Below are 24,573 nucleotides of genomic sequence, written 5' to 3'. Positions count from 1 at the left end.
TCTGATTACATTCAGTTACTTTGAATTTCCACTTAAGAAGCATTAGAAGAAGACAAAAATGTATGTTACCAATTGAACAACATCTATTCATAATCTGTTAAAGAATGTACATAGCTGCCTTTATGATTTACATTTTTTTATGATTGATTATGTCAGCTTCTTCTACAACTTCCCATCATTTCTACTACATATAATAATACGATTCAATTATATCTTTACATTAAAAACCAAAGTCCATCAGAATTCCAGTCATTCCAATAAATGTTATACCCTTGATCTTCAAGAATAGGACTTGGAAATATGGAGGTATAGTTTAGCCAAATTGTTTAAGCTGAGCATGACCCCAAAACTAAGGATTTATTAGCCAGTCCTACTGATTGGGCTCATTGATTCGAGTTGAAAAATAAACGCTGCGCTCATGGAATGGCATGCTTTTGCCAAGAGTGTGCAAAGGTATCATCAAGGCAAAGGGTGGCTACTTTGAAGAATCTAAAATCTAAAATATATTTTGAATTGTTTAAAGCTTTTTTGGTTACTACATGATTCATTATGTGTTATTTCATAGTTTTGATGTCTTCACTATTATTCTACAATGTAGAAAATAGTAAAACTAAAGAAAAACCCTTGAATGAGTAGGTGTGTCCAAACTTTTGACTGGTACTGTATATATCATTTATAAGTAAAAATGTTTTATTATGTAGCAACTACAGATTTCCCCTTTAAGTCTATCAAAAGTGTGCAAGTTTGAGCATGTGTCCATTAGGCCTATGAATTAAAATGAGCAATAAAAGCCCCGCTTTTATTCCATAGGCTTGGATCCGCATACGCAGCTGTTGCAAGAGCGCATTTTTCACTGTCTGTCCACTGGTTTCAAAAACAATGATTGATAGGCAGCTTAAACTTCTTGAATTCAACCATTATTGGGTTCAAATACGCATTTAGATTTGTGAACAGCCATCCACAACAACCACAATCCGTAAGGGGCGCAAATAGCTAAATGAGAGAGCAGCAGTGTGATTCAAATCAATGTGCTATGTACAGTTGAAGTCAGGAGTTTACATACACCTTAGCCAAATACATTTAAACTCAGTTTTTCACAATTCCTGACATTTAATCCTAGTAAAAAATTGCCCTGTCTTAGGTCAGTTAGGATCACCACTGTATTTTAAGAATGTGAAATGTCAGAGTAATAGTAGAGAGAATGATTATTTCAGCTTTTATTTATTTCATTACATTCCCAGTGGGTCAGAAGTTTACATACACTCAATTAGTATTTGGTAGCATTGCCTTTAAATTGTTAAACTTGGGTCAAATGTTTCAGGTAGCCTTCCACAAGCTTCCCACAATAACTTGGGTGAATTTTGGCCCATTCCTCCTGACAGAGCTGGTGTAACTGAGTCAGGTTTGTAGGCCTCCTTGCCCGCACACACTTTTTCAGTTCTGCCCACAAATGTTCTATAAGATTGAGGTCAGGGCTTTGTGATGGCCACTCCAATACCTTGACTTTGTTGTCCTTAAGCCATTTTTCCACAACTTTGGAAGTATGCTTGGTGTCATTGTCCATTTGGAAGACCTATTTGCCGGACCAAGCTTTAACTTCCCTGACTGATGTCTTGAGATGTTGCTTCAATATATCCACATCATTTTCCTTCGTCATGATGCCATCTATTTTGTGAAGTGCACCAGTCCCTCCTGCAGCAAAGCACCCCCACAACATGATGTTGCCACCCCCGTGCTTCACGGTTGGGATGGTGTTCTGTGGCTTGCAAGCCTCCCCCTTTTCCTCCAAACATAACGACGGTCATTATGGCCAAACAGTTCTATTTTTGTTTCATCAGACCAGAGGACATTTCTCCAAAAAAGTACGATCTTTGTACCCTTGTGCAGTTGCAAACCGTAGTCTGGCTTTTTTATGGCGGTTTGGAGCAGTGGCTTCTTCCTTGCTGAGCGGCTTTTCAGGTTATGTCGATATAGGACTCGTTTACTGTGGATATAGATACTTTTGTACCTGTTTCCTCCAGCATCTTCACAAGGTCCTTTGCTGTTGTTCTGGGATTGATTTGCACTTTTCGCACCAAAGTATGTTAATCTCTAGGAGACAGAAGGTGTCTCCTTCCTGAGCGGTATGACGGCTGTGTGGTCCCCATGGTGTTTATACTTGGGTACTATTGTTCGTACAGATGAATGTGGTACCTTCAGGCATTTGGAAATTGCTCCCAAGGATGAACCAGACTTGTGGAGGTCTACAATTTTTTCTGAGGTCTTGGCGGATTTCTTTTGATTTTCCCATGATGTCAAGCAAAAAAGCACTGAGTTTAAAGGTAGGCCTTGAAATACATTCACAAGTACACCTCCAATTGACTCATTTTCTGGAATTTTCCAAGCTGTTTAAAGGCACAGTCACCTTAGTGTATGTATACTTCTCACCCACTGGAATTGTGATACAGTGAATTATAAGTTAAATAATCTGTCTGTAAACAATTGTTGTAAAAATTACTTGTGTCATGCACAAAGTAGATGTCCTCACCCGACTTGCCAAAACTATAGTTTGTTAACAAGAAATATGTGGAGTGGTTGAAAAACGAGTTTTAATGACTCCAAACTAAGTGTATGTAAACTTCCGACTTCAACTGTAGATATCAATAATAAGTGATATCCATTTCCCCGTTGACTACACCACTACTGTCATCCTTACCTCCAAGCATTTATTCAAGTTGGATCATCTTTGGATGCCGACAGCAGTAGCACCATTGGAATACATAGCTTGGACTGTAGCCAACAAAAGCCTATTCCTGCTCTTTTCCCACAACCCATCAAACACATTTCATGTGTCATCATAGTGGTCAGACTCGCTCAGGTGGAACAAACTTAAACTTGCACCTTTTTCAATGCTGATTTGAATGTCATTGAGAAAACAGAGAAAGTTAAAGATTTTTTCACAAACATCCTTTCTGATTAAAAGTAATCCTCGAGTAATCCTCGTAATCCTCTGATTACAATATGTTTATGTTTGCTGGTAACATAATGGATTTCAGTTACCTTTTACATGTAATCCGTTACTCCCCAACCCTGCACACCTGTCAGGTAGATCGATTATATTGGCAAAAGAGAAATGCTCACTAACAGGGATGTAAACAAATGTGTTGTTCTGGGTGTGTAAGGGAGGCGAGAGTAGCTTGTGGTAACAGGCGCGCTTTATTCCGTTCCAACAAACGACAGCACAGAATACACTAAACGCGCCAAAACACGGAACATTAATTAAAAATACTGGCGCAAATTCCCACATAACATACAACAATTTCACACAAAGACATAGAGGGGAACAGAGGACTAAATACATGCAGTGTGATTAGGGAATGAAAACCAGGTGTGTATGGAACAAGACAAAACAAATGGAAATATGAAAAATGGAGCAGCGATGCCTAGAAAGCCGGTGATGTCGATCACTGAACGCCGCCCAAACAAGGAGAGGAGCCGACTTCGGCGGATGTCGTGACAGTACCCCCCTTGACGTGCGGCTCCAGCGGCGCGCCGACACCGGCCTCGGTGAAACTCACTCAGCAGTTCGGGGGTCCAACACATCTGCAACCGGGACCCAGCACCTCTCCTCCGGACGTACCCCTCCCACTCCACGAGATACTGAAGGCCCCCTGCCTGACGTCTCCGAATTCAGGATGGAACGAACGGAGTATGCCGGGGCCCCCTCGATGTCCAGAGGGTGCGGAGGGGGCGGAGGATCCTCCCGCACCTCAGATTCCTGGAGCGGACCAGCCACCACTAGCCTGAGGAGAGACACATGGAACGATGGGTTAATACGGTAGTCAGAGGGAAGCTGTAATCTGTAACACACCTCGTTCACCCTCCTCAGGACTTTGAATGGCCCCACAAACCGCGGACCCAGCTTCCGGCAGCCAGACCCGGTCCCCCGGTGCGAACACCGGGGTCTCACTGAGGTGATGGTCCGCGCTGGTCTTTTGGCGAAGCGCGGCTCGCTGAAGGTGACCATGGGCAGCCTCCCATGTCTCCTCCGTGCGCCTGAAACAGTCGTCCACCGCAGGAGCCTCGGTCTGACCCTGATGCCACGGCGCCAGAACCGGCTGGTACCCCAATACGCACTGAAAGGGGGATAGGTTAGTGGAGGAGTGGCGAAGCGAGTTCTGCCCCATCTCGGCCCAGGTCATGAATGCCGCCCACTCTCCCGGCCGGTCCTGGCAATAGGACCCGCAGAAACCTGCCCACATCCTGGTTGACTCTCTCTACCTGCCCGTTACTCTTGGGGTGAAAACCCGAGGTAAGGCTGATCGGGACCCCCAGATGCTCCATGAACGGCTTCCAGACTCTCGACGTGAACTGGGGACCCCGATCAGACACTATATCCTCAGGAACCCCGTAGTGCCAGAAGACGTGAGTAAACAGGGCTTCCGCAGTCTGTAGGGCCATAGGAAGAGGGAGGAGACGACAGGACTTAGAGAAACGATCCACAACGACCAGGATCATAGTGTTTCCCTGTGAAAGAGGAAGATCTGTTAAAAACTCCACCGACAGGTGTGACCAAGGTCATTGTGGAATGGGTAAGGGGTGTAACTTACCTCTGGGCAGGTGTCTCGGAGCCTTACACTGGGCACACACCGAGCAGGAGGAAACATAAACCGTCACGTCCTTAGCCAAGGTGGGCCACCAGTACTTCCCAGTCAGACAGCGCACCGTCTGACCGATATCCGGATGACCAGAGGAGGGTGACGTGTGGGCCCAATAGATCAACTGGTCACGGACAGCAGACGGAACATACATACGCCCGATGGGACACTGAAGGGGAGCGGGTTCTGTACGCAACGCCTGCTCAATGTCCGCATCCAGCTCCTACATGACCGGCGCTACCAGGCAAGAGGCCGGGAGTATGGGAGTCTGATCCATGGGCCGCTCCTCTGTGTCATACAGCCAGGACAGTGCGTCTGCCTTCATATTCTGGGAACCTGTTCTGTAGGACAGGGTAAACATAAAACGGGTAAAGAACATGGCCCACCTTGCCTGACAAGGATTTAGTCTCCTTGCTGCCCGGATGTACTCCAGGTTGCGGTGGTCAGTCCAGTGTGTTTAGCCCCATCAAGCCAATGTCTCCACGCCTTCAACGCTTTAACCACAGCTAACAACTCCCGGTCCCCCACATCATAGTTACGCTCCGCTGGGCTGAGCTTCTTCGAGAAGACAGCACAGGGGCAGAGTTTCGGTGGCATACCCGAGTGCTGTGAGAGCATGGCTCCTATCCCAGCCTCGGACGCGTCCACCTCCACTATGAATGCCAAAAGGGATCAGGATGGGCCAGCACGGGAGCAAGTAAACAGAGCTCTCAGCCTCCCAAAAGCCCTGTCCGCTTCAGCTGACCACTGCAACCTTACTGGACCCCCTTTCAGTAGTGAGGTAATGGGAGCAGCCACCTGGCCAAAACCCGGATAAATCTCCGGTAGTAATTGGCAAACCCTAAAAATTGCTGCACCTCCTTTACCGTGGTGGGAGTCGGCCAATTACGCACGGCTGCAATGCGGTCCTCTCCATCACCACCCCTGATGTGGAAATCGATACCCTAGGAAGGAGACGGCCTGCTGAAAGAACAAGCATTTCTCTGCCTTGACGTACAGGTCATGCTCCAACAGTCGTCCAAGTACACTGCGCACCAAGGACACATCCTCAGCGCTTGTAGTGGAGTATATCAGAATGTCATCGATATACACCACTACACCCTGCCCGGCAGGTCCCTGAAAATCTCGTCAACAAAGGATTGGAAAACTGATGGAGCATTCATCAACCCGTATGGCATGACGAGGTACTCATAATGCCCTGAGGTGGTACTAAATGCTGTCTTCCACTCGTCTCCCTCCCGGATATGCACCAGGTTATACGCACTCCTGAGATCCAGTTTTCGTGAAGAAGTGCGCCCCATGCATTGACTCAATCGCCGTGGAGATAAGTGGTAGTGGGTAACTATACCTCACCGTGATTTGATTGAGACCTCTATAGTCAATGCACGGGCATAGACCTCCATACTTCTTCTTCACAAAAAAGAAACTAGAGGCGGCGGGTGAAGTGGAGGACCGAATGTACCCCTGACCAGGGATTCAGAGACATATGTCTCCATAGCCACCTTCTCCGCTTGCGACAGGGGATACACGTGACTCCTGGGAAGCGCAGCGTCTGCCAGGAGATTTATCGCACAATCCCCCCTGTTGATGAGGTGGTAATGAGTCGCTTTCTTTTACAGAAGGCGAGAGCCAAATCGGCATATTCTGGGGGGTTGCGCACGGTGGATACCTGGTCTGGACTTTCCACCGTGGTAGCACCAACGGAAACTCCTACACACCTCCCCGAGCACTCCGCGTGAGAGCCCTCTGTTGCCAGGAAATAGTGGGGTTATGATTAGCCAACCAGGGAAGGCATAGTACCACGGGAAATGCAGGACAGTCAATGAGGAAGAGACTGATCTTCTCCTCGTGACCCCCTGCGTCTCCATGGCCAGGGAGATGGTGGCCTCCCCTGATTGGCCCGGACCCTAATGGTCAACTATCCAGAGCGTGAACCGGAAAAGGTCTAACTACAGGAATAATGGGGATACCTAAACTAAGGGCTAACGCTCTGTCTATAAAACTTCCAGCTGCGCCTGAATCGACAAATGCCTTATGCTGGGAATGCGGGAAAACTCAGGGAAACAAACAGGTACAAACAGGTGGTCAACAGAGGACTCTGGATGAGTGTGGTGCAGACTCAGCTGGGGTGATGCCAGAGTGCCCTGCCTTTCGCCTCGACTCCCAGAGGGACCGACACGGCACCGACCGGCAGTGTGCCCTCTGAGGCCACAGATGGTGCATGTGATGGCCCCTTCTCCAGCCTCCCTACGCGCAGCCTCTCCTAACTCCATGGACACCAGAGCGGGGATGCTGGAAGATGGCACCGACAGAGCCCCCTCTGGGATGCTGGAAGATGGCACCGACAGAGCCCCCTCGCAGGCTGCACCGATAGTAGACGATGAGGGCCCTGTCGTTCCAGCCTGCTCCGGCGGCCAAGGTCCGGAATTCCAGGGCGGATTCCTGGGCGCTCCTCGTCCCCCTGCCTCAAATGGAAGAGACATTCCCCCGCCCGTTCTACCCTTCGGGTGGATGGTCGAAGACAGCGCTGGACCACTTCGAGGAGTTCACCCGTAGCTTCCGGGCTGTCTTCGACCATCCACCCGAAGGGTAGAACGAGCGGGGAATGTCTCTTCCATTTTTTATGATTTTCTGTTTAGTATTTTTAAAGGCTTTAGATTTTATTTTCAGGCATTCTCTGATGAATTTAACAAGAGGTTCACAACCAAGTCTGCAACTTCAGGTGGCTCAGCAGCGCGTCTACTCAGAAGATTAAAGGTATGTTAACAAATTATGGTTTCCCCCAATATACTGTATGACGGTGCCATGTTGAAAGTCACTGAGCTCTTCAGTAAGGCCATTCGACTGCCAATGTTTGTCTATGGAGATTGCATGGCTGTGTGCCTGATTTTATACACCTGTCACCAACGGGTTTGGCTGAAAAAGCTGAATCCTGTAACGTAACAAAATGTGGAAAAAGTCAAGGGGTCTGAATAATTTCTGAATCCACTGTAATTGAGGGATCCTAACATTAAAACTAGATAGGTACATTTTTGCTATAAACCTTTCAAATTTTTGTATTTGTGTCACAAATCCCATTCAAGTCATTGTGCCAATATTTGTATGTCAGTGTTTGTGAGAGTCTCAGGTTTCCATAGTAGGGTCATATTAGTTTGTAGCTCAAACCATTTGGACTTTACGGACGGGTAAAGTCCAAATGGGACGGTTTTCGGGATTACTCCAGCATAAGTTTTCACAAATCTTCCCAAGAGGAGGCTAAACTCACCATAGAGGGTCTTAGCAAAGACGTGCTCAAGGCTTCCTATGAGATCCATGAGATGCTGAAAAAGGTCCGGCCCGAAGAGACTTTTAAAGATGTCCCCAGCACTGGGATGACATGCCAGCCAACACTCCATGTCTGTCATTCCCCATTCAACCTCAAACCCAAGAGCATATTGACGTACTAAAACAATTTGAGGATACTTGCAAGAATAATGTTCTAAAGGTCTCTCTTCTCCTATTTTCCATAGTAGTTACATGTATATTTATTTATTGTACAACTATCTTGTACAAGTCTCTTGAGATCATGGCTGGATCTGGTGAATGGAATGATTTGTACATACTCAAGAATGGGTTGAAAAAGTACAATAGCCTTTTCAATTTAATTGAACTAGATTCTAGGTTCAAGCATCACAGCTTAGCAACATTATATTAGGGATTCTGGAACCTCTTTATGGAAGTGAAAGATCTTTGTCACTGTCTAGTTAGACAATTAATGTGTAATGCAAGGTTGTTCTTCACTCAGATCGAGAGGATCCAGAACAGAAGCCTCTGGGGGGCTTTCAGATCAAGAAGAAAGACATGGAGGTCAGGAACGGTCACCAGAACAATGAGAGGAAGCTCTTCCATGGAGCCTGCCACACAACTATAGATAAGATTAACGGGCTTGGCTTCAATCGGAGCTACGCTGGGAAAAATGGTAAGTAATGGCTAACACAAAAGAGAAAAGCCAACAATTTGAGGTTTCTTTCTGTTTGAATGTTTGAATTCTCTTTTTTGTTTGAATTATTGCATACCGATCGTAGAGATCTACTAGAGAGCTCATCTCCTATATTGGCAATGGCTTCTTCAGTGACAGTATGGGCAGTGCCATTGAGGGCTAATTCCATTTTAAAGTATTGTCTGTTCATACATAAATTGAAAAAAGGTGCATACCACCACTGTTAAAAGGTATAAAGCCAAGTTTGGTGATTTACTGTCTGGAACCTGCACTTATGAAATATTTTCTCAGGAGTGTAATTGATTGGCTACTTCTGGGTGTGACTATGCTAAAACAGGGTTTGGGCCAAGTGCACCCTCTATCCAACTTTATGATTCTGATCTATATATTGGCATGATGTTTTTGCACATTTTCTATTCAAATGCAATAAGCTTTCTCCTGCATTTACTCTACAGTCTGCAATGATTTAAAGGTTTAGAGAATTTCATAACTATTCCAAAATAATTTCTGCAGCTGCATTGTATGGAGACGGCACCTACTTTGCTGTCAAAGCAAATTACTCTGCCAGTGACACATACTCAAAACCGGATCCCCAAGGCCAGAAGTACTTGTACCTATGTCGAGTTCTGACTGGAGATTTCACAACAGGAAAACCGGGGATGAAAGTACCTCCACCTAAAAGCACCACAACTATTCAGCTTTATGACAGTGTGACAGATGGTGTATCTCCACCATCCATGTTCATAATCTTCCATGACAATCAGGCATATCCTGAGTACTTGATCACTTTCAAGTAGGTGTGGGCGATGTGGCCAATACATTGTATCTATCTTTTACAACTTTTTGATCATACTGATACATAATAAATTAAATCTCAATATGTAATTAGTTATCTGTAACTCATGTGGTTTAGCTGAAGTGTAATATCCAAAACCAAAATCCCACTGGGCAAAAGCTGGTTTCCACGTCATTTCAACCAAAAGAATCCATGAAGACGTCTGAATCAACGTGGAAAACTGATTAGATTTGCAAAAAGAGATCAATGTAAGGGTATTTTGTCTTTTTTTTCACCCTACTTTTAACCTAAATCAAATGACATGGTGACATTTGTTGTTGATTTCACGGTTAGTTAACAACTCAACCAAATATAATCAAAACTAGAAGTTTAACTAACATCTGTGCCCAGTGGGATCTGCTTTATAATTAAAATGCAATTTGTTTTTTACTTGTGACATGCTCTATATTGGAATATTCAGTCAAGTCAAACTCAACATGTTTAGATAGTAACAATTTGAGCCAAGAAGGTTTTGTGATTTTTACTGATTCCATGTCCACTTTGTTTGAATGTCTAAAACATCACCAGAACATCTAACTTCACCAAAAATATTGAATCACATTCCCAGACAGCACAGATTAAGTAAAATCCTGGACTAAATGCTATTTAAATGGAGATTCTCCATTGAGCATGCTTTTTTAGTCCAGGACTAGGCTTAATAATCTCTATCCGGGAAACCAGCCCTTAGTGTTTTCACTTGAACAGTAAGTCATCAGGTTTTGTGAAAGTTCACTTCAAGAAAGTAATCACCTTTGGCGGTTCGCAGAGAACACAATTCTTGCAAAGTGGGTCATAAACCATGGTCTTTGCCTTGTTGCATGCATATATTTGGATTATAAAGCCTTTCGGTTAATGAATAGTGAATATGTCTGTTCTGCTAAATCTGTTGGTCTACAATAAATGTAAAAATAAAGCTAAAATAAATATATTGCATTAACATGCTGTTTTCCCCCATTTTTAAATGTGTTGAGGGACCTGGCAAAGACCGGGATTATTTAGTGTGGACTGATGTGAACTACTGTTATTGTACAGAGATGGACTACATTCACCTTAAATAAATGTTTGCACCTGAACTAATTTCAGTGTGGCACAGCAATGCTAATGCAATCAAGACATCTTAGATTTTGAATTATTTGAATTATTTCAATTTAAGGGAAAAATGTAAAAACTGGGGAGTGAATAATTTCACAACTTGTAAAAGTTGAATATATTTGGTTCAGGAAAATTACAACCAACAATGGCAAATGTATTGCGCCTTTGACCTTTGATGTGAATCACTTCAACATTTTAGACCCTGAGAGGAATGAGCATAGAAATAGAAACTGTAGAAAGAGACTGATTCTGTGTCCCTCCAGTCTGGTTGAAAAGCTTCATAGTGTCTGTATCCACTGCAGTTATTTTAATGAGGACGTCTCTCACACAGTCATGCCAGCATTAATGCTGTTGAGTGAGGAGTAAAGGTCTTTCCTCTAGATCACGTGTCAAACTCATATCATAGAGGGCTGAGTGTCTGTGGGTTTTCATTCTTCCTTTGTACTTGGTTGATGAATTAAGGAAACTGATTAGTAAGGAACTCACCTGGTTGTCTAAGTACTAATTGAAAGGAAAAAGCAGCAGACACTAGGCCCTCTATGGAATGAGTTTGACAACCCTGTTCTAGATGGTTGTCTTCAGGCCAGGTAGAGTGAGTTCATACCTGTGGGACAGAGAGAGAGATCCCAGAGAGAATAAAGGCAGATAGCTTAGTAAAACTAATACGGTTTAGTATGTTCATTATCGTTGTAAAAGATTACATCCACACGCACAATTACCTCTTTACATTTATTGCCGGTGTTTCGGTCAGTAACCATCGAGACAAGACAGACAACAGAAATGTTGACAACAATCATCAGCAATGATTTCACGGTAAGGTCTATTCCTGCAACACCTGTTGTATTCGGCACATGTGACAAATACAATTTCATTTTATTTGAATGTACTGAATGTATACTGTAGATCCTGTGTGCATGAGTAATCTTTTAGGATGAACTGTTATGGGGCTGTTATTCCCAGCGTCACAAACAAGACAGACAGACAGTATAGCAATGTGCATGTTAATGTTCATCTTTAATGACTGTTTTGCATCACAGCATATTCCACTATCAATGTCCCACACACATTCATTCATTCACTCCACACAGTTTTAAAAAAAGTATCAAAATCCCTTAAATGTGGGTCCCACCCTTCTTTACCGTTCAAGATTAAATTATTTATTTAACTTTGATGCTGACCTAGCAGGTCGCTGGATAGCCCCTCAGAACCCCAGTTATATTATTTAACTACTCCTTTAAATACAATAAGCACACAATTGCAGAGCACACAATTGCAAGGCACCAGTCTGTTTATAACACATAAAAGGATGACCACACCATCAGAGGATTAGAGAAGGAAGAAATGGAGACGGGCCCCAATTATAGCAAAGATGAGGATGAGTTGCCCTGCTTACCGTCCGTTGAAGTTTTGGGCGAGGTGAAGCTGAGGTAAGATCTATTTATTAGTAACCTACCTGTGGGTAAATAACACGCTAAATGGGGTTATCATTATATATGAAAAGAAGATATCTAATTGTAATTCAGAAACATATTATGCCTAGGTGACTTTCAAAGAAGTTGCCTTAACTGAGAAACCAAAAGATCACTGCACTCACTTACTGATATTTGTGTGGCTCAGTTGGTAGAGCATGGCACTTGCAACACCTGGGTTGTGGGTTTGATTCCCATGGAGGGCCAGCAGGAAGCAATATGAAAATGTAGGTACTAATTACTGTAAGTTCCTCTGGATAAGAGCATCTACTAAATTACTCATATTCAACCAAATCAAGAGATGTAGTTTGACCGTGCAATCTCAATTATCATATCGCCTCTTCCTCTCTGATAATACCAATTGGATAATACCTAAACTGACCTGTGGATGGCAGCATTAAGCCGGAAAGCATCTAGTCCGCCAGAAAGTTACAAGAAGAAGAGTCCGGGATCCTTGGGACATCCCTGCCCCATTGAAGATGACCTTTTAAATGTTTATCCTCTTGGGGATCCCTGCCCGGTAATGGGATTCATTGTCAAGAGACCATGGCGGGAAATTCAAAACTGCAAGAATCTAATAATTTCAATTTCTCAAACAATCAACTATTTCTCACCATTTGAAAGATAAACATCTCTTAAATCCAACCACATTGTCCGATTTCAAAGAGGCTTTACGGCGAAAGCATAAAGTTAGGTTATGTTAGGAGAGTACATTGAAAATAGCTGTGTGTAATGTTTTGTCAATTCAAAGACAGGCGTCACCAAAAGCGGATAACCAGCTAGAAGGGTAGGGTAGGGGATAAGGTTTAGGTATGGACGTCCCAAGATAGCACTGACTGAAGAAGAAGGGGCAATAGAGGTGTGCAGCTATCTCGGTCTGGTGAAACCTTTACCAAGTGAATAAGGTTCTGGGCAGCTTCTAGACAAATACATAGTCACCCTCGTGAGCTCCTGACAGTTACCTTTGAATGATAATCAGGCATCATCAGACGCACTGATTGAACCTCTAGTTCTCAGCGCTAGAGCGCGCTCGATGAAATTTGACCGGTTATTAGTTTACACCGAGTTGCATTGTGGGAGTAGTCTTACTTCCGGGCGGCAGCGTGTTGAAAAAACATTGTAAGGACTGGATTTTTTTTTAAATCAAGAAACCCGCTTATAAACATTTTTCCCCCCCAGTTAGCCATCGATATGGTAAAATTATCGGCAGAGCTAATTGAGCAGGCTGCTCAGTACACAAACCCGGTGCGCGACAGGGAGCTGGATCTGCGAGGTAAATAAACATGCGCATTTCATGCTAGCTAGCTAGTAAAGCTAACTAGGCCTTCGCACTGTAATAACTGATGGATAGTGATTGCTAACTGCTAGCTACATCACCAAAACTATCCGGCTAACCTTATGCTGGTATGCTCTGCTCTCATTTAGGTTACAAAATTCCTGTACTTGAAAACCTTGGGGCTACACTTGACCAGTTTGATACCATCGATTTCTCTGACAATGAAATCAGAAAACTGGACGGCTTCCCCTTTACTCAAGAGGCTCAAAACGTTGCTCATGAACAACAACAGAATATGGTAACTTTCGCAACAATTGTGTTGTCTAGGATTGCTGGATTTCGTTTTAAGGTTAGCCTCCTAGCTAGCTAGCTATCACTGTGTTTTGTGTGCTCCCACAGTCGTGTTGGTGAAAACCTTGAACAGGCACTGCCGAGTATGAGGGAGCTGATCCTCACAAGCAACAACATCCAGGAATTGGTGAGTTATCACACATCCCATTAGTGAATGGGTCAAGGCCTTATCTGATCAGATCTTTTTAAATAATTACTTTTTGGGAGCATTTTACCAATGCATGTTGTTGATTGGAAAAATATGACCTGTGCTGTTATTTAGCAATATTTGTGACATGTGTGCTCCTGTGTTCAGTCACAGCTGTTGAACCATCGATTTGTTTTTTAAAGTGTTGGCATGTTTTTAAATGTGCTTTTACCTCCAGGGTGATTTGGATCCGCTAGCCTCAGTGAAGACATTGACCCTTCTTAGGTATCTCATGATAAATACTTACCTCTACTACAACACCTAGTTAAGTCAGATTCATCCTTTAGGTTGCTATCAATTTCACTGTAAATTGCAGGACAAGATGAGTTGCTATATTTGTGCACCTAAATCCTGTGTTTTGTGAGTCAATATCGTAATCTCTGCTTTCGTGACATCTCAGCCTCCTAAGGAATCCAGTGACCAACAAGAAGCACTACAGGCTCTATGTCATCAACAAAATTCCCCAGATTCACGTGCTTGACTTCCAGAAGGTCAAGTTAAAGGTAAGTGCATGCCATCGTTCAGAAACTAAGAGTTGTAGTTTTATAGAAAAGCATTGTCATTACCAGGTCCAAAGGGTGGTCGTCTATAACACACGTCAGGTTGTATGAAACCACGTTGTTTTTTTGTAATGATGTAGGCCTTTAGTCAGTGCAAACAGTCACATACCGTTGGACTTGGCCTACGAAGGCCCTAGTTATTAATCTTTGCAGTGCAATGATAAAGAAGCATGCAGAATAGAAGGAAATGTATAGGAGGAGAGCTCTGTCTTCCTAGACATGCTAAGAGAGTGCTGTATTTGTATGTTTCTCCCAAACGTCTGTCCGTCCTTCTCGTGAAGGTGTCGTTGTCTGATTGGAAAAGCTCTCACTTTAACTGTGATGTATTACCATAGGAGCGTCAGGAGGCGGAGAAAATGTTCAAGGGCAAACGAGGTGCTCAGCTTGCAAAGGATATTGCCAAGCGGACCAAAACGTAAGATGAAAGTCCCCGTCGGACGGCAGCTCCTTAGAATCACTGGACACTGGCTGGTGGGGGGTGTCGGACAATCACCGAACACTCTAGAATCGGACTATCTGCACCACCGATCACTCTTGTAGATGGGGTGTTGCGTAGCAACTGGAGTATCTAAATATGTGTTGCCCCAACTACTGTAAACACCCCCCATGCAACAGTGTTTCTTAGGAGCACCGTCTCAATGGCATTTCCTGTCGTATCAGTTTATTTGACTCAATAAGAAAAGATACTACACTGGTTGAGAGGCTAGAGAAGCACCCATCCCCTCCATGTTCTCTCTAACTCTGCTGGTGTGCGTTCTCAGGTTCACCCCCGGAGCTGCCGTGCAGCAGCCTGAGAAGAAGAAGATGGGACCGTCTCCTGCTGACGTGGAAGCGATCAAGGCACTTCATAATTTATTAACATTGTATTTAGCGACAGAAAATGTACACTCGCTGTGTAGTTTCTTCCTTTTGGCTTGCTTTCATTCCACAGATTGTGTGTTCAAACTCATTGCAACACATGGATTAGACCTACGCCATTGTTTTCAAGCAGTGACACGCTATGGCGTGGACAGCTCAGTTTCTATACCACTATTCCACTGACCTAATGTAATTTTCACAATTTTAATGGTCAATTTATGGTCTGCTAAACAAATTAATGTAACGGGACTGGCAATCTACTCTAATGGTCCTTTCAAAAAGAGTGTTCATCAAAACCAAAATGCCTATCTAATGTAATGGTTCTGTATGTATGTATGTATGAACTAATACATTTGTTCTGTGCCCTACCCAGAATGCAATAGCTAACGCCTCGTCTCTGGCCGAGGTGGAGAGGTTGAAGGGGATGCTGCAGGCTGGTCAGATCCCCGGACGGGAGGTCAGACAAGGTGTGTACAGGCGACTACATCTTCTCATACGACATGTCCAAGGCATGTACTGTGTTGTCTGAGTATTTAAATGAGCCATCGATGGACAAAGTAAACAGCATTATGGGGCAGAGGGGTTTGCATATATGGTTCTTTGACTGTTTCCGGTCTTTATTTCTATCGTGTTGCAGTCCCCCGGAAATGGTGGAGGTGGAAGAGGAAGAGGAGGAGAACGGGGTTGTGCATATGGAACGAGAGATACAGACAGAGGAAGGAAATGGAGTGGAGGAGATGGAAGAGGATGTAGTGGAGGTACAGGGAAAGGTGGAGGAGGTACAGGGAAAGGTGGAGGAGGTAGATGTCAAGGAGGTGGAGGAGGTAGAAAAGGAAGAAGTGGAGGAGGAAGAAGAGAGGGAGGAGGGTAAAGAACAAGAGTCTGAGGAAGATGAGTCTGAGGATGATGATATGGATGAAGACTCACCGGTTAACGGATCATGATCGTTTTATGCGGATCTCATGTCTCAAGTCTTGCTTGAGTTGTAGGTTTATATTTGTTGAACATGCATGTAATGCCATTTTTGTTATTTTGAGAAATGAAAATACAATAAACATTTTTTTACAAAACGATGCAACCAATGATTACTGATCCAGAATAAACTGATGTCTGTACAGTCTTATCCAATACAATCATACATTTGTTAATACATTTCTAGATTTTACTTTCACTTTAAAATGGTGTGGTATATTTTGTTGCTCAGTGGATTTTTTAAAATATCAGACTGATTATTGCACACAGAGTAAGTCCATGCAACTTATGTGACTTGTTAAGCACATTTTTACTCCTGAACTTATTTAGGCTTGCAATAACAAAGAGGTTGAATACTTGACTCAAGACATTTCAGCTTTAAATGTTTAATTAATTTGTAAAAACATAATTCCACTTTGACATCAACAGTGGTCCCGTGTAGCTCAGTTGGTAGAGCATGGTGTTTGCAATGCCAGGGTTGTGGGTTAGATTCCCACGGGGGACCAGTACGGGGGGAAAAAATGTATGAAATGTATGCATTCACTACTGTAAGTCGCTCTGGATAAGAGCGTCTGCTAAATGACGTAAATGTAAACAGTAAGATGGTGCCGACAGCGATGGTCGCCTCACTTCAGGTCCTTAGGAAACTGCAGTAATTTGTTTTTTTATTATTTCTTACATTGTTAACACAGAAAATCCGCCATCACTAACAGTGGCTGCTGCCAACGTACAGACAAATCTCTTGCCACTTTAATACATTTAATAAATGGTTTTTATAAAGGTATCACTAGTCACTTTAAATAACGGCACTTTAAAAATGTTGACATATCCTACATTACTCATCTCATGTATATACTGTATTCTATACCGTCTACTGCCTATGCTGCACGGCCATCGCTCATCCATATGAGCATATTCTTATTCATCCCTTTACATTTTTGTTTTTTTGTTTTTAACCTTTATATAACTAGACAAGTCAGTTAAGAACAAATTCTTATTTTCAATGACAGCCTAGGAACAGTGGGTTAACTTCCTTGTTCAGTGGCTGAACGACGTATAAGGTAGTCGTTGTGAATTTGTTAGATTACTTGTTAGATATTACTTCACTGTCGGAACTAGAAACACAAGCATTTTGCTACACTCGCATTAACATTTGCTAACCATGTGTATGTGACCAGTAAGATTTGACATTATGGGGTATTGTGTGTAGGCCAGTGACAAATCTAAATTCAATCAATTTTAAATCTGGGCTGTAACACAAAAAAATGTAGAAAAAATTCAAGGGGTGTGAACTTTCTGAAGGCAGTGTAGCTAGTGCCTACCAGTGGAGGCTACTGAATGGAGGACGGCTCATAATAATGGCTGGAATGGAGTCAATGGAATGGTATCAAACACTTGGAAAAACATGAGCTGTCCTCCTCTTGGCAACCTCCACTGGTGCCAACTTCTGTGTTTCTAGAAACCCCCACTTGGAAGACCCAATTCACAATCCCCAAGGAATTAAAGCAATAGCAAAATATTCCGAAATACAAGTGCAATCTTGTGAAACTTCAAAGCTTAGTAGAGTGGAGCCAAATATTAGCCTAATCTTGTGATTTCATCTTAACACAATGAATGTATGATTATCCATAATCATGGTAAAATCCACATTAATGTAAAAGTGTTCCCGAAATATCTTCTATTCCTACTTACAATAAAAGTGACTCCAAAATGACACAATGCATTATTCATCATTCAGTTCATATTGGGTCAAATATAACCCCAAACACACTGCAAATGCATTCAATAAGTGTGTAGAGTCAAAAGATTGATGTAGTCATTGAGTGAAAGGAATATGGGACCAAATACTAAACTTTTGACTACTTTAATACACTTTAAGTTAATTTGTCCAAATACTTATGACTTCCTCAAATGGGAGGACTTGACACGTAAAGTTAGCCCAGTTGCCGTCTCTGTTCAGCCATACATTCCACTCCTTGCTACTCCTGTGATTTGTCAAATGTGCAGTGGAGTGTTAGCTAAAAATACTGATACTCAGACTCTGTACTACAGCATTTTGGATTTAAGATCAAATTATGAATACGAGGCGACAATACAGAATGTCACCTTTTTTTTAAGGGTATTGTCATACATATATGTTTTATCAAGAATATATAAAAGCTATCAATTCCAAAATGCTGGAGTGTAAAGCCACATTTTTTTAAAAAATTGCTTCACTGTCCAAATACTGTACATATACACTGCTCAAAAAATAAAGGGAACACTAAAATAACACATCCTAGATCTGAATGAATGAAATAATCTTATTAAATACTTTTATCTTTACATAGTTGAATGTGCTGACAACAAAATCACACAAAAATAATCAATGGAAATCCAATTTATTAACCCATGGAGGTCTGGATTTGGAGTCACACTCAAAATTAAAGTGGAAAACCACACTACAGGCTGATCCAACTTTGATGTAATGTCCTTAAAACAAGTCAAAATGAGGCTCAGTAGTGTGTGTGGCCTCCACGTGCCTGTATGACCTCCCTACAACGCCTGGGCATGCTCCTGATGAGGTGGCGGATGGTCTCCTGAGGGATCTCCTCCCAGACCTGGACTAAAGCATCCGCCAACTCCTGGACAGTCTGTGGTGCAACATGGCGTTGGTGGATGGAGCGAGACATGATGTCCCAGATGTGCTCAATTGGATTCAGGTCTGGGGAACGGGCAGGCCAGTCCATAGCATCAATGCCTTCCTCTTGCAGGAACTGCTGACACACTCCAGCCACATGAGGTCTAGCATTGTCTTGCATTAGGAGGAACCCAGGGCCAACTGCACCAGCATATGGTCTCACAAGGGGTCTGAGGATCTCATCTCGGTACCTAATGGCAGTCAGGCTACCTCTGGCGAGCACATGGAGGGCTGTGCGGCCCCCAAAGAAATGCCACCCCCACACCATGACTGACTCACCGCCAAACCGGTCATGCTGGAGGATGTTGCAGGCAGCAGAACGTTCTCCACGGGCGTCTCCAGACTCTGTCACGTCTGTCACATGTGCTCAGTGTGAACCTGCTTTCATCTGTGAAGAGCACAGGGCGCCAGTGGCAAATTTGCCAATCTTGGTGTTCTCTGGCAAATGCCAAACGTCCTGCACGGTGTTGGGCTGTAAGCACAACCCCCACCTGTGAACGTCGGGCCCTCATACCACCCCTCATGGAGTCTGTTTCTGACCATTTGAGCAGACACATGCACATTTGTGGCCTGCTGGAGGTCATTTTGCAGGGCTCTGGCAGTGCTCCTCCTTCCACAAAGGCGGAGGTAGAGGTCCTGCTGCTGGGTTGTTGCCCTCCTACGGCCTCCTCCACGTCTCCTGATGTACTGGCCTGTCTCCTGGTAGCGCCTCCATGCTCTGGACACTACGCTGACAGACCACAGCAAACCTTCCACAGCTTGCATTGATGTGCCATCCTGGATGAGCTGCACTACCTGAGCCACTTGTGTGGGTTGTAGACTCTGTCTCATGCTACCACTAGAGTGAAAGCACCGCCAGCATTCAAAAGTGACCAAAACATCAGCCAGGAAGCATAGGAACTGAGAAGTGGTCTGTGGTTACCACCCGCAAAACCACTCCTTTTTTGTGGGTGTCTTGCTAATTGCCTATAATTTCCACCTGTTGTCTATTCCATTTGCACAACAGCATGTGAAATGTATTGTCAATCAGTGTTGCTTCCTAAGTGGACAGTTTGATTTCACAGAAGTGTGATTGACTTGGAGTTACATTGTGTTGTTTAAGTGTTCCCTTTATTTTTTTGAGCAGTATATATGGAGGTGAGTGTAGGTCAAAGTCTTCCATGTGGCTCAGTTGGTAGAGCATGGTGTGTGCAATGCCAGGGTTGTGGGTTTGATTCCCACGGGGGCCAGTACAAAAAAATGCATGAACTGTATGTATTCACTACTGTAAGTTGCTCTGGATAAGAGCATCTGCTAAATGATGTAAATGTAATCTAAGTTCTGATCTGTTTTTACACTTAAAGGGAAATGTCAAAAATCTTCAGCACCACCCCAACGTCAACATATGTGAAAATGGCACGTTTCTATGTTTTGTAGTAAAACATATTGAGAAAGATAAGTGTTTCCAATGACATCACCAGCCAATTAGTAGACAATTAGTAGGTAATGCCTACTAACAATTGGTCAAAATGACACGATGCACATTGTTGATGTCATTGGAAACACTTATCTTCCTTTATCTTTTAACAGCAAAACATTGAAACTCACTATTTTCATATATGTTGGGGTGATGCTAGAGATGATGCATATGAAGTTGAAAAATGCAGATTTTCACTGGGTATGACTAACATAAACAATAAAAAATAGTAATCTACCTACAGAAAGTTTTTGTTTATGTGTTCTATCTGAAAGCCTATGGGTGGGTTTCCAGGACACAGATTACGTTTATTCCTGGATTAAGAAGCATGTCCATTTAAATTGCTTTTTAGTACAGGACTATGCCTAATCTGTTTCCGGGTAAACCTGCCCTATTTGTATCTATACTTTAAAGGAGCTGGTCCTTGCAAACAAAAGGGTGTGATTAATTTATGTTTGTAAGTGGCATATTTATTTTCTTTTGCCATTTGTGTCAGTAAAAAAAAAACTACTGGCTAGCCTCAGAGCCATACAAAGGATATTACGTTTTTTTGTGTACCTCCAAAACATATGATATGTACGAATGGTCTGGTTAATTAAAGGGCCAATCAGCAGTTTCAACATGCATGTTTGAATTGTGTCGAGGACAACTTTAGAATTTTAGCAAGTTAGCAACTTTAGCTAACCACAAGTGTTTTGCAACTACTTAGCATGTTAGCTAACCCTTCCCCTAACCCTAACCTTAACCATAGTAGCCTAACCTGCTATGTTAGTTAATCTAACCTGCTACATTAGGTCACCTAACCTGCTACGTTACTACACATAACCTGCAAGCTGCTATAGTTAGCCACAAATGCTAACACAACAAGCAGCCTGGCCTCAGAGTCCTCCAATTCGTATGATATTGTATGATGACTATTCCATTCGTAACATAACGTATCCAGGCCAAACTCTAGTGGATAATGGCGAATTTAGGCATATTTGAAATGGTGAAATTATGGCATGTGGTGGAATTTTATTTCCATGGCAATTTCCTACCATCTACTAGGGGCAACGCGAGAGCCTATATGTCTAGTAGGTTCACGATGAGCTAGGACGTTTGGGATGGGGTTGATGATGGGCTACAACAGGGATCTACAGGTCAGAGCAGGGGCGAAAATCTGATATCAACTTTGGAGGGGACAATTACATTACATTTTCTCAAGAGCAATTCCTGAGGGGGACACCAAAAGTAGTGCTGTAACTACATTGTAATATGGTAAATGTATATTGAGGAACCAAAGAAATAAGGTGTTTGCCGTACTCTAACTACCGGTACCCAAAACTACACAACTAATCACAACAGCAATACCATTGCCTTTAACAAATCTTAGTTCAGTCACCAGTTTAAGTTGAGAGTGGGGGTATCCATGGCATTTTCCAATTATGTCCCTATTTTACAAGTCAAAAAAATTGAGAACCTTTCATAATGTTGCCAAACAAAGACTCAACAAACTTACCTGAGACTCCCCTGTCTCTGCCAGTCTGTCCCTGCATATCTGTCCCCAACTCTGCTGTCTGTGTGCCATCTGTTGCCTGCTCTGCCTAATGACATCATTGTGAAACATTTCCATTAGAATTTCATTTCTTTCTTATAAACATTTTATCAACTAGTCTTTGAGATATTAGGCTACTAGGGTTCTTACTATGCGTTTTGGTGTATTGAAAAATACTCTGATGTCCGTCTTTTATTTTTCTGCCATTTTTCTACCTGGCTGGCTGGCTGGCTACACACACAGTGTGTAGGTTATTTACAGTAGGAGATGGGCTTCTATCATCTTCAATCATTCTATTTGGGCTTCGATCTAAAAGGTAGCTAGCAAATGTGAAACGGATTAAAATGACAAGAGTTGACAGATGTATGAGTTCACCATTTACACAACATATGCTGCAACCTTTTGTAATTTTAATAGTTTGTTTCATATTGGCTGGCTTCCAACAATAGCTGAATTTGCAAAGCTAGCGAGCACCAATTCAGTTTCAGTGGTGTTTGCTATAATCTTTGCTACCCGGGTTAAATAAAGGTGAAATAAAATAAATAAATAAATTAAAGTTCCCTTGCGACAATTTAGCTTTTGCAACGAGACCATTAAATATATTTAAGACAATGGTAGAAGAGAGTGTAGTTCTGTTCAGTTTGGATTTCAGTTTATCGCTAACCTTATCACAGGGACTTTGAAGCACTAATTTACAGTAGATACGACCTCTCTGTTACCTAGCAAGCTAAGGAACTGGCAGTGGATCAAACCATTGTGAGGCAAAGGGTGGGGGTTCGCAATCTTTTGAAACTTAAAAACGCGCTATTAAGTGTCTATAATCAGCACAATTGCTTTCATTGCATATTATTAATATTATTTAAATTACATAGTTATGTTTCAGTGATATATTGGGGGGACAAATCATATTTTTCCCAGGATGGGGGTCGTGTCCCCCCGTCCCCCCCGGATTTCCGCCCCTGGGTCAGAGGATTGCAGGTTCAATCCCAGTGTTAAGGAAACTGTTTTGTAATATTTGTTTTGTTTTAACCCTTACCTTAACCACTGAAGCTAAAATTGTACATTAAGCTCTGTACTCCAGCATTTTGGATTTGAGATCAAATTATGAATACGGCGACAGTACAGAATGTCACCTTTTTTTAAGGGTATTTTCATACATATCTGTTTAATCAGGAATATATAAAAGCTATTTATGTATTCTGGACTTTCCATCTTGCTTGCAAACATTGGTTGAGTCAACATTGTGCTAATGTTACTTTACTATACCACATCAACATGATCATGCTGCATCAACCATTAAAACCACTTTTCTGTCAATTTGACCCAGGTGTTTTGACACATCACTCATATATTAAGTAGCTCAAACATTGGTATGCCTATTAATAACATTGTCAAGTCCTGACCAGTAAAAGGGGTTAATTGTCATTGTAGTTTGGTCAGGGCGTGAGGGGGTGTTTGTTTTGTGTGTTTCGGGGTTTTTGGTTTATGTTCTATATTTTCTATTTCTATGTGTTTATCTAGCTTTTCTAATTCTATGTTGTGTTTTTCAATGACCTCCAATTAGAGGCAGCTGGTTGTCGTCGTCTCTAATTGGAAGCCATATTAAGTGTGTTCGTTTTCACTTGTGTTTGTGGGTGGTTGTTTCCTGTATAGTCTGTGCACCTTATGGGACTGTTTTTGTCGTTTGTTTTGTTTAAGTGTTTTTTCCTTCAATAAATAAGAAGATGATCAATATACCCACTGCATTTTGGTCCACTCCTTACAACGAATGTGACAAACATTTTATTTATCGACAGGAGTGGAAGAAATCAGCCTGCTCGTTCATTGATAAGGTCACCAAACATTGCATTAATGATGAGCACAATAAAAGAAAGAGGGAATTTCTAATATGCCACCATGGCATAGATTTGCAGGATAACTTATTTGGGGGACAAAAATTAATGCGGCACTGACTCGCCCATGTGCGTAAGGCACATGCAGTTACAAGGTTGATTTGAATAAACGGCGGGTGTTGGATCAAGGTCCACCTTTTTGTATATTTGAAAGGGGTAGGAGGTAAAAAGAAAAGTACATTTACCACTAAAAACCCAGTTTGAAACCTCGGTACGTAACCTGTAAAAAACTAGTAGCAGGTTTAGCTGAACGGAGCTGTGTTTTTGCAGGTAAATTCCTTAACACCTCCATTGCAAACAGCTCCCATGGTTTAACCCCCCCCCCCATCAAGGAGAGTGACAGATTGCTATAATTCTCATCAGCATGCGCTGTAACAATCTATTCTTACAAAAATCTTGATCCTCCACTCTGCAACATGACTCAGAAACACTGATGGCTGGCCAAGATTGTTGTGACATTACTTTTAATGACAAGATAGGAATTAAATATATGAAGTACTTTTTGTTGGTTGTTTCTGGCTGTTCTGAAGCGCTCACAAAATATGCATCCTGTTTGCAAGAGGTTTGACTTAAGTAATACTGAAAAAATATGTCAAAGAAATTTACTTTTTGTCCTGTATACAAAGCGTTATGTTATGTTTGGGGAAATCCAACACAACAAAAATCCAACACAACATATCACTGAGTAACACTCTTCATATTTTCAAGCATGGTGGTGGCTGCATCATGTCATTGTCATTGTTGTACGGACTAGTGAGTTTTTTTGTTATTGAAAGAAATGGAGTACAGCTACTA

At 42.5% G+C, this 24,573-nt stretch overlaps 1 protein-coding gene and 1 pseudogene across 1 annotated transcript; both read left to right on the top strand.

The window, feature by feature from the left end:
• Positions 1-8,002: 8,002 nt before the first annotated feature.
• On the top strand, positions 8,003-10,044 carry LOC123739200 (protein mono-ADP-ribosyltransferase PARP15-like). Its single transcript, XM_045713665.1, is given in 4 exon segments — positions 8,003-8,121; positions 8,422-8,449; positions 8,452-8,595; positions 9,130-10,044. Coding segments are annotated over 4 exon segments (564 nt in total). The 5' UTR covers positions 8,003-8,013; the 3' UTR covers positions 9,414-10,044.
• Positions 10,045-12,948: 2,904 nt separating this feature from the next.
• On the top strand, positions 12,949-16,317 carry LOC123739199 (U2 small nuclear ribonucleoprotein A'-like; annotated as a pseudogene).
• Positions 16,318-24,573: the final 8,256 nt, after the last annotated feature.

The sequence above is a fragment of the Salmo salar genome, unplaced genomic scaffold (assembly GCF_905237065.1).
Source record: "Salmo salar unplaced genomic scaffold, Ssal_v3.1, whole genome shotgun sequence".
Taxonomy (NCBI): Eukaryota; Metazoa; Chordata; class Actinopteri; order Salmoniformes; family Salmonidae; genus Salmo; species Salmo salar.
Note: the sequence above shows the minus strand (reverse complement) of the source record. Positions and strands in the feature narration are given on the sequence as shown.